The sequence below is a fragment of the Octopus sinensis genome, linkage group LG21 (genome assembly GCF_006345805.1).
Source record: "Octopus sinensis linkage group LG21, ASM634580v1, whole genome shotgun sequence".
Lineage (NCBI taxonomy): Eukaryota > Metazoa > Mollusca > Cephalopoda > Octopoda > Octopodidae > Octopus > Octopus sinensis.
The window spans coordinates 7737201-7753201 of NC_043017.1; the positions used below are offsets into that span (position 1 = coordinate 7737201).

General features: G+C 38.1%; 1 protein-coding gene across 1 annotated transcript; it reads right to left on the minus strand.

Annotated features, from left to right (window-relative positions):
• Positions 1–344: 344 nt before the first annotated feature.
• Positions 345–15458, minus strand: LOC115222894 (deoxyhypusine synthase). Its single transcript, XM_029793280.2, has 9 exons — positions 15300–15458; positions 13144–13349; positions 10835–10999; positions 9023–9241; positions 8011–8097; positions 6117–6222; positions 3850–3953; positions 2119–2244; positions 345–459 (listed from the first exon to the last, which is right to left on the minus strand). The coding sequence occupies exons 2-9, from the start codon at positions 13339–13341 to the stop codon at positions 370–372; spliced, it is 1095 nt and encodes a 364-aa protein (XP_029649140.1). The 5' UTR covers positions 13342–13349; positions 15300–15458; the 3' UTR covers positions 345–369.
• Positions 15459–16001: the final 543 nt, after the last annotated feature.

The window sequence follows — 16001 nt, forward strand, 5'->3', positions numbered from 1 at the left end:
GAGGAGGCTCTTTCAATTTTCATGTCTTGTGATTTGACTGTTAAAATATTTTTAATGCATCTACATCTCTTTCATGGAATAGAATATTGATTGTTTGAGAAATCCCAACCAACAAAAAGTACTCTCAACACAGGAACCATTAGCTTTGACCTAAGAGTCTTAAAAAAAATGACCACACAAATTGGATAATGAAATCTTGTATACATACACACATAGAGGTTGGTTACTATGGCTGGAACAATTTTTTTTGTCAGAGTTGGCCTGGGGCCAAACAAGCCCTTACATTTTCAAAGGTCTGTTTTAACATAATGGATTCTCTCCCAGTAAAAGGAACGTATGCAATCAAAGGTATATTTTTATCAAAACATTTTATTTATTTAACTTAACAAACTGTGAATGGTACTGAGCAAATGTTTCGGCCACAACTAATGGGAAGATCAACGTAGCATCACCACAAACCTAAGAGGAAAAAATGAAATCATTGAGTATACATGACTCACAAAGATAACGTTAAATAAAATAAGTTAGATTGCTTTCGATGAGGTGGGGACAAGGACTAAATTAATGAAGGTAAAGTTGCAGGTGAGAGACTGTTTAAGAAGCTTGCTTTCCAACCACATTGATCCGAGTTTAATCCTACAGTGTGGTACCTTGAACAAAGCCTTGTGAATGGATTAGGGAGAAGGTAACTGAAATAAGCCTGTTGTGTGTACCCTTGTCTAGATGTCATTTGATGGTTGTAAAGGAGCATCATCGTCATACAAGTGAGGCTGTTCATTTAGTCTTCCATGAAAAACAGGTGAGGATTATGGGTCAATGTTATAGTTAAACCTTCATAGAAGCAGTAGATTGAGCTGAAATTCAAAGTGTCTGTCTCCCTCTATTGAACAGTGCTTTTATTTTAACTTTGTCCACATATCTTAATGGTATCTATCTTGTCAACATCTGCTTAGAGACAAAAGGGAGACTGGTTTCTAAACTTTTCAGTCAACTGGATTTAATTCCAGAAATGGCATTTAATGTCCAATTTTCTATGCTTGAATTAGATGGAATTTGTAGAAGCAGCTTTTCTGCAGAAAGATGTCCTTCTTGTCACCAATCCTCACTTGTTTACATACAAAGAATTTTCCCATGGGTTGGATAGATTTTCATGAAAGACTGCAAATGAAGAACATTGCTTGTATAATGGTGGGGCTCATTTACAACCATCATATGTCAAGTCAAGGGACAGACACACATATACAAGACAGGCTTCTTTCAGATTCTATCTACCAAATCCAATTGCTGGTTTTTGATCAGCCTGAGGCTAGGTAGAAGACACTTGTGCATGATGCCACTCAGTGGGACTGAATCTGAGAACATGGTTGGGAAGCAAGCTTCTCAACCACAACCTATCCCCATCTTAAAGGAACCCATATTTTTTTTACCTCTGGCAGACTCGTTAGCACGCCGGGCGAAATGCGTAGCCGTATTTTGTCTGCTGTTATGTTTTGAGTTCAAATTCCGCCGAGGTCGACTTTGCCTTTCATCCTTTCGGGGTCAATAAATTAAGTACCAGTTACGCCCTGGGGTCGATGTAATCGACATAATCCGTTTGTCCCCTCTGTGTTTAGCCCCTTGTGGGCAGTAGTGAAATACATATTTTTTTTACCTCTGGACCCTTTTTGATTCCTATTTTACTCAGATGGACCCTCACAGCCATTCAGTGTTTTAAAAAATCCTGTTATATTTTTTTATAATTTACCCTTTCATTACTATTTCTGTTGAAACACGTTTGATCGTGACTTATAGGGATGGCAGTCTCTGCAACATCAAAACGTTTTTTGTTTTTTTTTTGCCAAAGATGAACAAAGTACCAGGCACTTGAAAATTAGCTTCCTGAAGCATAGCAGCTTGCCTTTAGGATCCCTTGCTATTTTACTAGTTTCAGTCATATAGCCATGCTGGAGCTTGTTAATTATATTAACCCCATCATTAATTAGAATTCTTATCAACAATGAAAAAGTAAAGTTGGTGTGGATGGAATCATGACATGGTTGTAACTGAATATAAAATATTTCATGGCTCTCCACTGTTGTAAAAAAAAAATATGAAAAAGAAAAAATGTTTAAATCTTACCTTTACAGGTTTACTGTCAATTTTCACTTTTCCCCATGACTTTGCTTCGTCTGGAGATGCTCCAGAATCACTGCCATCAAATTCTGAACCAGAATTTATGAAAACACAGAAATCGGCTCCATTTCTCTGGAAACATTAAGAAAAATATTTTCAATTTGGCTGATCAAATAATTATACTTGATTAATATTTATAAGAACCGAGACCTCTTTCATATAATTTTATTTTATCATTATATAACAGAATGAAGGCTTCCATGTAGTCATACAACATAGAATAGAACTGACGTCTACTATACAGATATGCCATATCAAAACTCAGACCCCTTCCATCTGGGTATCACTATATGTATATTATATTAAAGGAAAAATCAAGACCAAGGCAGAACGAGTATCTCAAATCATTTAGAATAATTTAATTAGGGGAAGGTGAATTTAGTTCACAAGTGAACTAAACCCCTCATATTCTATATATATATAAGTGGAGGCTCAGTGGTTAGGCAGCGGACTCGCGGTCGTAGGATAGAGGTTTTGATTCCCAGACTGGGCGTTGTGAGTGTTTATTGAGCAAAAACACCTGAAGTTCCACGAGGCTCCAGCAGGGTATGGTGGTGATCCCTGCTGTACTCTTTCGCCGCAACTTTCTCTCACTCTTTCTTCTGTTGGCCTGCTCGCTTAGCCAGCAGGGTGGTGTCATTTGAAGGCTAAAACAATGCGAAGCGCATTGTGACCAGCGATGTGTAGCAACATCTGATAGCCTGGTCGGTCACAGTGATATATAATAAGCACTGATCCAACAGTTGTAATGAACAGCTTGATTTTGATGTGCCTGGTCATCTAATTGTATATCACATTAAATGTATTTACACCATCAGAAGGTATGAAGCTGTGGAGTTGTTTGAGATAAAATCTCTTCATAGACTCGTGTTAAAAACAATATATATTGTCTCGATCTGACATTTATTGCTTTTAGCATAACAAGTCTGAAGGAATTTTATCTCTGACAATTACATAGCTTCATGCCTTCTAACAAACTGTGTATCCTGAATTTTTCCAGAGAGAACTATGACTATTGCCATAGCATATTCATATCTGCCTGATCACTGTGACTTGGTGCTTATCTCCTGCATTGAAAACATTAAGCAGATGAGACACAATAGTGCCAAGGACAAACAAGATACCAACTGCTGACCCCTCGGCTGGATTTCAGTTACCTGCATCCAAACTTTCACTAAACTTGAATATAAAGGAACAAATATTCCTTCCAACTTCTCAGGTTAATAGAGTTAAGGTAAAAGACCTACTAATTGTGATCACCCCATCTTTTCCCCAGACAGTGTACTCCAGACCACATTTTCCAATAAGCACTTCTTATATATGGCAAGTGTGACGAGGGAAATTTGGTTGCTATATCTAGCAGTTCAAACGACCATATAGAGATTCCTTCATCACAGAACTACAGAATTTAGTAATGCAAGCTATGGAACATAAATTTTATAATAATGCTACAGTTGTTAATGTATAACACTGAACCATAACATCATGTGATTTACCTACTTACAGACAGTAAGACTGACCTGTTGAGAATTCAGTGTTTAGACCAAAAACAATACTAATTGCTGGTTCTTGGTTCACTTTAGATTTAGCTGGCTATACAGGTTAGCAGAGACCAGTCTAACATTTGTATCAAAGGCTTTAGCGTTAAGAAAGATCTGTATAGTTGCTCTTACTTACCATCAGATTAGCATTACATGTATGATGTTTGGCGAGGCCTCCACCAAGGATAATCATGCCAGTATTTTTGGCATACACAGCTTGACTATTCATCCAGCGAATATCTGTTGAGTAAAGAACAATTTTATTGGAGCAGCACATCTTAAAGTGTTTTTTTCACTACGCATGATAATTATAATAGCCTTCTAATGTAGAATGTGGGATCTTTAACCCTTTAGGATTTAAACTGATCATATCCAGCTGAAAATATTCTACCTGCTTTATGTTTAAACTGGCCAGATCTGGCCTTTCAAAATTACCCTTTAATGTCATTTTAAAAATAAACAATCACTTCATTGAAATCTCAAAGCTACGAGATAATGCATGATTAATTCAAAACTATGTGAATAAAGAAGCATTAGATTGACAGAGTAACCTGAATGCTAAATGGTTAAATATGGGACTCGAGTTCTGTCAATCACGGACAAGTGATCATGCGATCACAATCTTAAGTTGCATGAATTAGTTTGATATTTTTATTTTGTTTTAGTTATTGGACAGTGGCCATAAAGGGCCACCACCTTGAAGGGTTTCAGTCAAACAGATCAATCCCTGTATTTATTTTTAAAGTCTGATACTTATTCTATTCATTTTTTTTGTTGTTGCTGAATTGCAAAGTTACAGGGACATAAACAAACCAACATTGGTTGCCAAGTGGTGATGAACAAACACAATAAAAAAAAAGCATATATCATCATCATCTTTAACATCTTCCTTCCATGTTGGCATGGGTTGGACAGTCTGACAGGAGCTGGCCAGGCAGGAGCCTGTGCTGTGCTTGTGTCAGTTTTGGTATGGTTTTTAAGGCTGGCTGCCCTTCCTAACACCAACCTCTCCATTGAGTAGGCTGAGTGCTTTTTACAGGGCACTCACACAGGTAAGGTTAGTTTTGATATGGTTTTACAGCTGGATGCCCTTCCAAATGCCAGCCACTTAAGTGTGCACTGGGTGCTTTTTACATGGCACCAGTACTGGCAGGGTCACCAAGTAACTTTGCAAGACAAGGAATCTTTGAGAGGGGAGGGGGCATTGGAGGAGGTGTAGATGTAATTTTTTTGGCTGTTTTTTACATATACGAACTTGACCTTTCTAACACTGATGTTAATAGTCCAAAAAGTTAAATAATCTTATCAGAAATGGCTGATTTTGTAACTTTTACCACATTTAAACTACTTTAAACTACAAGTTGTTATTTCAATATTTTATCCATTCAACTTCTTTATTCTCTGGAATAATGGAAGAATTTGGGTGGTTAAGAAGCTTGCTTTTCAACCTTGTTGGATACAGGTTCAATCCCACTGCATGACAACCTAAACGAATGTCTTCTAGAATAGACCTCAGACAGACCAATGCTTTTTGAGTGAATCTGAGGGACAGAAACTGTGTTTAATCAAATAAATCAACCCCAGTACTTATTTCTTCCCCTAAATCTGGTACCTAATGTACTGGTTTCCTTTGCTGAACAACTAAGTTATGGGAACATAAACAGAACACATATACATGCATATATTATACATACAAAAGGATTTTTTTCAGTTTCCATCTAACAAGTTCACTTGCAAGGCCATTAGTCAGCCAGAGGCTATATTTATATAATCTTTCTTTTACCTTTTATTTTTTACTTGTTTCAGACATGCTGGGGGCACTTCCTTGAAATGTTAGTTTTATTGAATTGACCCTGTACCTATTTTTTAAGCCTGGTCGTTATTTTAGCAGTCTCTTTTGCTGAATCCACTCAGTTACGAGGATGCAAATACACCAACATCGATTGTCAAACAGTTGTGTTGGGGACAGTCTACCAAATCCACTCACAAGGCTTTGGTTGGCCTGAGGCTATAGTAGAAAACACTTGCCCAAGGTGCCACACAGTGAACCGAACCCGGTCCCATGTAGTTGGGAAGCAAGCTTCTTACCACACGTCCACGCCTGTGTCTATGTATATACACACAACATGCTTCCATGCAGTTTCCATCAATCAAATTCATTGAAAAGGCATTGCACTGTTTGGGCTTTAGTAAAAAACACTTGTCCAAAGTGATGCACAATGGAACTGAACCTGAAACCATGTGGTTGCAAGGCGATCTTCTTAACCACACAGCCATGCCAAGAAATTAGTGATATGCAGGGCGAGAGAAACCATGAAACAATGTTTTTCAGGGTCCTGGTGAATCCCTTTCAAGAATATCTAAATAAAAGCAAAGAAATGGAAAGCAAAGAATAAACCTCACCTTGAACAATATCTACAACAAGGCCTGGGTTTTTGTAAGAATGGAAATATATCATATCACCAAGAGAGCCATCCGTTAATCCAGGACAAAATACTGGAATGTTGTTCTATGGGAGAGAAAGAGAGTGAATAAAGTGAAAATATGGAATTAGATCAATATAATAATAATAATGGAATTATTGTATACAGTGCTCAGGTGCACCACAACTTGTCAAAAGTGCGTATAAAGCATATGCAGTAATGTACAAATGTCTGGAAAGTGAACAGTGTATGAGTCAATTCTGATTTCTATGAGCCCTCACTGAATATTTTTTATGAAGCCAACAAACTGAGCCCATTTTACAATCCTGCTATATACTTCCAATGCCCCAAATATATAGTTTACTAGAAACTTGTTTTATGATAAATACTGAAAGGAACTGCATTCAACTCTATACCCGTCTTTATACATCTGCCACTCTCCTTTCATACTCTCATGAACCCAGTCTAATCCTCTGGTGTTCACTTTCTCATTAACTTGAAGGGCCCTGACATCTCTTCACTATCCTCTCTTCTTTTCTAACAGGGATAGCCATGTATCTCCTCTTCTGAAAGACTCCCATTTCTGCCCCTTTATCATACTTTAACCTCTCATCACCTGGCACAGAGCCACCTCACTCAATACTCCCACCCACTCAGTTGTGGGTGTCTTGTCTTGTGAGTTACTTGGTGATCTCACTATGGCTGATGTTATGCAAAAAGCACCCAGTACACTCTGTGAAGGGGTTGATGTTAGTAAAAGCATTCAGCCATAGAAACCAATCGAAAGCAAACATTGGAACAACTCTCTTCACTCATTGGCTCCTGTCAAACCATCCAACCCATACCAGCATGGAAAAAAACTTGATGTTAAACAGTGATGATGATGATGACGACTAAAAGACCGAAATGTCAATCAAAAGATACACTGAAACTAATACTTAGAATAAATCTGTTCTCTATCAATATGGGCCACTGTTTTACACTGGCCATCACATCTGATACATGCATCTTGGTTAAACATCATTTATAGGAAGTTATCTTAAAATGGCCAAGTGTTTGATAATAGAAGCCCATCTGCTGTTATATATGTGTACATTAAATTGAAGGCTTACTCAATACATTTAGTAGAGTACAAATGTATTGTTCAACAAGAATAGTATTGACAGTGACTTTAGCCAGTTAAACCATCATCAGACTGTCTGAAACTTTGAAATCATTGTCAGTGCAATTCTAATTAAAGAATGAGAAATACAGTTTATTATGTCAACCCAGTCCCTGTATGTGACTGGTATTATGTTTCGTCAAAACTGGAATGATGACAGGTGAAGTTAATTTAGCAAGACTTGAAGTCAGACGGTAAAGGGGCACAACTACATACTGCATGGTAATTTGACAGGCATGTCACTGATTATGGCAGTCCACTGCCCTACTAATGACTCTTTCTAAGGCAATTCAATTTGAAGGGAGGAATTTACTCAATGATGTCAACCTCAGTAACTGAGTGGTTCTTTATTCTGACTGACCTAAAAAAAATAAAATTCCATTTCTGTTGACCTTTGCAGAATTTGAACTCAGAATGTAAAGAGCCAGAAAAAATACAGCAAGGTATTTTTTCCAATGTGTTAATGATTGTGCTAGCTTGTTGCCTTTGACTGTGGCAAGATTTGAACAGAGAATATAAAGAGCTGGGGGACAAGATAAAGACTACAGATGTTTTTAGAGAAGTTGGGGTGAGAGGGATTTTTGACTATTTTATCATTATAATTGCTTCCAAAATAGTTTCTCCAAAATAACTTTTCACTGTTCCCCCAAACATGAACATTGTATGTGTGTGTGTCTTGTGTTACATTCAAAGACAAGTTTATTGACATTACCTTGTAGGCCCAGTAATAAACTGAGTCTGGGTTATCTATTTCCATGCCAAGACGAGCCACTAATTTCGAAGGCGTCCATAAAGTCCCCTAAAATAAAACAAAATTAGTGCAACAGAGTTAAGAAGAGTATTTAAGGGTTCTTGGTTTAATGTAAGGCACAAAAGCCTTACATTTTAGATGAAAGAGAAATGGACTTTTATAATAGTTACAGTAGGAGGAAGAGAGACAGATAGATTGGGTATGAAGGGACCATTTGTACGAGAGGCCTTACTTTGGATTCAGTCATGCATATTAACAACAGGAGAACTATTTGTAGAGTCAACTTGGTTGAGGGGTGGGGTAGGAAGGTTGATTACAAAAATTGGTGGAGGCATTTTGGTAAGAGAGTCACAGTATCATTCCAGTTTCAGTCCCACTACGCAACACTTTGCATGTCTATACTTAATATAGCAACCAAATTCTTTTCGATAAACTCCCAACAGTGTTTTTAAAATGAGTAGCTATGTTTTAAGGCCTAATTCTTTCAATAGGATGCCTTTGCTTTACAACCACATGGGTCCAGGTTCAGTTCGATTGTATGACACCTTGGTCAAGTGTCTTCTCCTATTGCCCCAGACCAAACAAAGCCTTGTGAGCGGATCTGGTGTGTGTGTTAACATCATCTGATAATTGTAAATGAATATCACTACCATACAAGTTGCGTCATTCATTTCCAATATTCTACAAAAACATGTCTAGCCAAGGGGAAATATTATGCTCCTTGGAAACAGGTAAGGGTTAGCAACAGGAAGGGCTTCCTGTCGTAGAAAGTTTTCCACACTAAACTCCATCCAAACCATGCAAGCATGGAAAAGCAGACATTAAGACTATGATGATAAACACTGACAGAACAGTTCCTCACTTAACCTCTTCCATACTAAAGATATCATAAAGCAGAGTCAACTAAGAATATTTGATGGTCTGACACCAAAAAAAAAAAAATCAAAATAATACAAAACAAAGGAATTCTTACCTCTTCTTTTTGTTCCTGCAATATCTGATCCAGGATTGGCATCAACCAAGTCTCAAACTTACAGTAATTATCATTGGAAACCAGCAGATTACCAATTCGATTAATGCCAGACAAACGTAGCTTCTTGCCATCCAGCTTAAAATCTCCAATATATGTGGGAGCTAAACATTTGATGAAGTCTTCTTCAATGCCACCAGCAGATGTAACCAAACAGTCAACCTATAACAATGAGCATAATGATGACAATAATAATTAAGATAGTAATGAGGAATTGAAATGCGAGCGTTTACCACTCCAAAAATTCAATAACATTTAAAAAAAATACTAACACAATTATATTCGCATATCGTTGATGTTATCTGTTCCAGTTATGGGCTACAGCCAAGCTTGGACATCACCTTCAAAGGTTTAGATCAGCAAATTGACCCCAGTACTTATTTTTAAATCTGACACTTATTTTAGCAGTCTCCTTTGCTGAACCACAAAGTTACAGAGATGTAATCAAACCAGAACACAGATACACACACACACATATATATATATATACATATATAAATACACACACACATGTGAGCATCAACAGTTACTGGTACTTAATTTACTGAGCAACAAAAGATGAAAGAGAATATCGCCCTTGGCAGCACATGATGTCAGAGCTTCAAGGGAGATAACTTGATACTTCAAGACAGCTGTTTTTGTGAATTCAATACCTTTATAATGATTTCTAGGATGGGATCACGGTCACAGGTTTGAGGGGGAGGATGAGAGTATAGCTGAATTATATAGGTGCTCAGTATTTGTCTAGTACGCTGTTTGATCAACCAAGGAGGAATGTAAGACAAACCGACTTTGGCAGGATTTGAATTCAGAACATAAAGGGCCATAACTCAACATTATCAGAGATTTATCAGACACTTAAAAAAAAAAAGGCACTCTGTCGGTTACAAGGACGAAAGTTCCAGTTGATCCGATCAATGGAACAGTCTGTTTGTGAAATTAACGTACATCTGGCTGAGAACTCCAGAGACATGCATACCCTTCAAGAAGTTCGCAGGGAGATTCAGCATGACACAGAATGTAACAAGGCTGGCCCTTTCATATACAGATATTACTCTTAGCTAAGTGGATTGAGAAACACGAGTAAAGTGTCTTGCTCAAGGACACAACGTGCCACCGAGTATCGAACTCACGACCTTACGATCTTAAACAGAGTACCTTAACCATCGGGCCACACGCCTCTGCAAATCTACCTCCCTCACTAATAATAATGCTTTCAAAGGGCAGCCATTTTGGGGGAGTCAATTACATCGACCCCGGTGTTTCACTGGTACTTAATTTATCGATACCAAAAGGATCAAAGGCAAAGTTGACCTCAGCAAAATTTGAACTCAGAACATAGAAGCAGATGAAATACCACTAAGCATTTTGCCTGGCATACTAAAGATTTTGCTAGCTCAACACCTTAATAATAATAATAATGTTTGGCACAAGCCTAGCATTTTGATAGGAGGGGCAAGTTGATGCTATCAACTCCATCATTGAATTAATATTTAATTTGATAGACCAGAAAAGATGAAAGGTAAAGTTGAGCTCAAACACACAGATATATCTGCAAAATCTCCTTCAAATCATACTTCACTATCTTAAAATAAGAACACATTGGATAAGATAGTCCCAGGTACACACTGCCTGAAAAATTGAACCAGGAAAGTTATGACTGGAATGTTTTATAATAGATCTATTTGTTAAGGCCCAATCTGGGGTTCAACAATATCGTGTCTGAATGGTAAAAAGGAAACTATTTTTACTTACCATATTGTGTTGTACAAGATATCTAATAGAGTCACGGACCCCACTTGATATCATGTTAGATGTGAAAGCCAGGAATATTGTACAGTTGCTCCTCTCACGCCCAACGGGGTTTAAATTCATTTCTTCTAATTCATTGGCAGACAGAGGTATTAATTTCTTGTCAATCTATAAAAATATGTAAAATATGCATATGAAATGTACTTTAAAATACGTGCACACACAAACGTGTGTGTGGGTGTATTCAATTCAGCAAGAGAGTTTTTGATGTTTCAAGCATAGCTCTTTGTTAGAGAGGAGAAAGGGAAAAGTCCAAAGAAGGAAAAGAAAGCCAACAGTGTGAAGTTACACTGCTGAAGTCAAGACTGGTCCCTCTGGTGCTGAAAAGCACTTCTAGTGGTGCCACGTAAAAATGCCCATATGATGCCATGTAAAAGCACTCGTGCAGTGCCACATAAAAGCACCCAGCACACTCTGTGTAAAGTGGTTGGAGTTAGGAAGGGCATCTAGCAGTTCAAACCATGCCAGATCAGACTGGAGTCTGGTGCAGCTCCCCACCTCGCCAGCTCTGGTCAAACAGTCCAACCTGTGCCAGCATGGATAATGGACGTATGATGATGATGATGATATACATATACACACACACACACACATAGACATACATATAAGTATGGCTGTGTAGTAAGAAGATTACTTCCCAACCATGTGGTTTCAAGTTCAATCCCAGTGTGCAAACATCTACTATAGCTTTGAGGAGCAAACCCTTGTGAGTGGAGTTGAATAGGAAACTGAAAGAAGCCCATTAGATGTATGCATGCACACATGTATTATGTTCATTTGGCATAGGTTGGATGGTTTGTCAGGATCTCAGTCAGTCTGTATAGGAGTTACAGTCTTCTTAGGTTGTAGGACATCTTGCTCAAACATCTCAGATTTGGCACTGCTTCTGTGTTTGTGTATGTACATATTAAATAAGAGTATATATCTGAATCATCATCATCGTTTAACGTCCGTTTTCCATGCTAGCATGGGTTGGACGGTTCGACTGGGGTCCGGGAAGTAGGAGGCTGCACCAGGCTCCAGTCTGACCTGGCAGTGTTTCTACAGCTGGATGCCCTTTCTAATGCCAACCACTCTTTTTACATGCCACTGGCACAGGGGCCAGAGGGGGTTGGCAATGACCGCGATTAGTTGGTGCTTTTTACGTGCCACCGGCACGGAAGCCAGTCAAGGCGGCACTAGCATCGGCAATGTTCGGATGGTGCTTTTTACATGCCAGCAAGATATATTCTTTGTTTGGAGACAGATTTACAGAGTTGATTCTGTTTACAACTAACTCTGTATAAGGTATAGTGGGGGAGCTGGTCCATTTAGGGTGCTTTCACCAACACTGCTGCTATAGCATCAAGAGCAGATTAGAAGACTACACAACCACCATCAACATCCACAAAGAGGCAAAAACTAATAAAATTGAAGCAGCCATCACCAAGAACACCTTCAGCGGGCAGGACTAATGATTTTTTTTAAATGAGCAAGGGAAACAAAAACAGTTCAATATCCAGCTGAGGAAGGGTAAATGAGTGGATGAATGCAAAGAGAACACATGAAGTACTTTAAGGATGTCCTGATGGCAACCCTCAAAAAGCCACATGGGCTGGATACCATTGAGAATATACTGAGAGAGCAAGCAAGAAGGAAGAAAACAAAAAAGCCAACAGTGAAAAACTGCTCTCGTTTCTGCACTGATCTGTCTTCATAGATTTGTGCCTCTAAGATTAGGCTTTTTAATCTTGATCATCTTTATACTTTTGATCTGGAAGATTATCATGCTTGATTTCAAAGGATTGCTGTAATGCAATATCTTTTATTTTTTCTTCTACTTGTTTCAGTCATTGGCCTGTGGCCATGCTGGTGCACCACTGTGAATTGTTTAGTCAAACAAATCGATCCTAGTACTTATTTTTAAGTCTGGTACTTATGCTATCAATCTCTCGTCAAACCACTAAGTTATGGGGATGTAAACAAACCAACACTGGCTGTCAAGTAGTGGTGGGGGACAAACACAAAGTTTACACACACACACATATATATATGATGTATTCCTACACAGTTTCCTTCTACCAAATTCACTCAAAAGGCATTGCTTGACCCTGGGCTATAGTAGAGGACAGCTGCTCAGGGTGCCACACAGTGGGACTGAACCCCAAACCATGTGGTTACAAAGCAAGCTTTTTAACCACACAGATACAGACACAAACATATATGTATCTACACACACAAACAACTAACAGAGAAAAGCAATTACAACTCACCATATTCTTAATTTCTTGAACAGCAAAGCCAAAGTTGGTAGCTTGGAATCCAGAGGTGGCAAAAGATTTTAATAGTTTGTGGTAATCTATACCATTGTTGAAATCATAACCTTTAACTTCGGTATATTTGTCAGCAGAAAGAGGTTCACTTGTGAGTAAGACGGCCTCTTTAGCACACTGAGGAATATTGTCAGACATTTTTCAGGCTGGAGAATACAACAAAACAAATAACACTATTAGAAGAGAGTAGGGTATCTTTATGTGGTTGTTGTTTAAACTACTAGAAATAGAAGCCAAATCTTTGTCAACAATACATTGTATGTCTGAATAAAAGAGGGGTCACCGTAGTTATAATACCTTTAGCTATAGGTCTACTTACTTAGGTCTCACCTGAGTTTAAACAACAATAATGGATATGAGTGGGAGGATATATAAGCACGTGAAATCATCATCATCATCACTTAGCATCTGATTCCAATACTGGCATGGGTTGGACGGTTTGACTGGAACTGGTATGCTGGAGAGCTGCACCACATTCCAGTCTGATCTGGCGTGGTTTCTATAGTTGGATGCCCTTCCTAACACCAGCCATTCCAAGAGTATAATGGGTGCTTCTTATGTGTCACTGACACGAGTGCTCTTATGTGCCACTGGCATCAGTCATGACTAGCATTTCACTTGGCTTGTTGAGTGTTCTTAAGCACAGCATATTGCCGAAGGTCTCAGTCACTTGTTGCTGCCTCCATGAGGACCAATGTTCAAAGATCATACTTCACCACCTTGTCCCATGTCTTCCTAGGTCTACCTCTACCACAGGTTCCCTCCACAGTTAGAGATTGGCACCTCTTTACACAGCTGTCCTCATCACATAACCATACCAATGCAGTCATCTCTTTTGCATACCACATCTGATGCCTCTTATGTCCAATTTTTCTCTCAAGATGCTTATATATATATCACCGTGACCGACCAGGCTATCAGATGTTGCTACACATCGGTGGTCACAATGCGTTTCGCATTGTTTTAGCCTTTAAATGACGCCACCCCACTGGCTAAGCGAGCAGGCCAATATATATATATATATTTCGTTTTTGGATTTGGTTTGCAAGATTCTTAACGTGAGTTCGTGTGTTGAAGCACATTCTGTTGTGTCTGGGGAGAGTCATTTTCTTTTTGTGGCTTATAATTTAACACACTCACCGGCAAAATTTCAACTTATTCCTTATTTTTATTTTCCTAAACTTTTCGTTGTGTGGAGAGCGACTTTCTTTTGTCCATTCACACACCTCTTGCCGTTTACTTGCTTCAGTTGATAGACTGCGTCCATGCTGGGGTACCACCCTGAAATTTTAGTCGAATGAACCGACCCCAGTACTTATTATTTTTTTTAAAGCCTGGTATTTATTCTATCAGTATCATTTACTGAACCGCTAGATTACGGGAACGCAAACGCAATACCTGTTGTCGAGCGGTGTTGGTGGACAAACATAGACACAAGCACACACACAATATATATATATTTATAAGATTACATATTACGTCTATAGTCCCAACAATAAATTTATAACATATAAGGCGATATAAACAATATAAGAATTAGACTGCGCAATATCTGCGTAGTACTAATTACACTGCTGTGGTTGTATATATTTAATTGGCTATAAAGTCCCAACTCAACAGGTATTTAATGTATATTCAAGGTGATATATATATATATATATATATATACATACACATTAGATAATACATTACCTATGCAGTTCCAATATACCATAAACGATTATATATACATTAGCCAGGACCATAAATGGTCCGTAACGAGAAATTTTATTTACATTATAGGCAGCTTAGCCGGTAGAAACGTTAGCATGTTGAACAAAATATTTAGCGGAATTTCACCTGCCATTACGTTCTGAGTCGTACTGTGTCGGTCAACTTTGCCTTTCATTCTTCCGGGGTCGATAAAATAAATACCGGTTAAGCACTGGGGGGGTCGATGTAACTGACTAGACCCTCCCTAAAATTTCAGACCTTTTGCCTATGTAGAAAGCATTATTATTATACTTGTCATGAAAGAATATACACAAGAAAGTTCAAACAATATATTTTACGTATATTTAAGGTCATGTATATATATATATTACATCGTACATTACCTATATCGTCCCAAACACACAGCCGCTATGTAATAATGTATGCTCAAGATGACAACAATGCGGTCGCTTCTTGTTTCTTGAAGCACATTGGCAACGTGAGTTTCGTAACTTCCGGCTTATCGATCTCCGCAGAACCGGAATGACTAACATAAAAATCATTACTACAAAAATATTTGAAATAAAAAGAACAAAGAAACAAATCTTGAGATCTTCATTGCAAAACAAAAATGAATTTATTCAAATTTAAAAAAAGATGCTATTTTTATTACATGCGAAATTATTGATATAAAATCTGAGCAATTATTTCGTGATGAATTAATCATCGGCTTTATATTCGCTGCGGCTTGTCTATCATCTCGTCTGCTGTCTGTGTGGGACAGAAGCTTCTATTTTCCTCTTTCTTTCTTTTTTTCTCCTCCTCCGCTTCGTCTTTCTTCTCTCCTTTCCTCCTCATCCTCATATGTTCCCCGCCTCCTTCCTCGCTGTACTTTCTCTTATCCACCTCCCACACTGCCGTATCAATATCTATAAATTAATCAATAACTTAACAACATGACAATTGGTCGTTTTTTCATTTTATCTATGGATAACTAGAAGGGAAATAATATTTAACCTAATTCTTTTTTTTCATTAAGATGTAACTCAGTAAATGTTATACAAGAAATTAGGGCAGTGAATTGCGGGAAATTGGATGAAACAGTA

Coding starts and splice junctions, on each gene's coding strand:
- LOC115222894 (XM_029793280.2), bottom strand. CDS start 13,341: ATGTCTGACAATATTCCTCAGTGTGCTAAAGAGGCCGTCTTACTCACA. Junction 6,223..8,010: donor TTTATTACTGGGCCTACAAG/GTAATGTCAATA, acceptor TCTCTCCCATAG/AACAACATTCCAGTATTTTG. Junction 460..2,118: donor TTGACAGTAAACCTGTAAAG/GTAAGATTTAAA, acceptor TTTTCCTCTTAG/GTTTGTGGTGATGCTACGTT.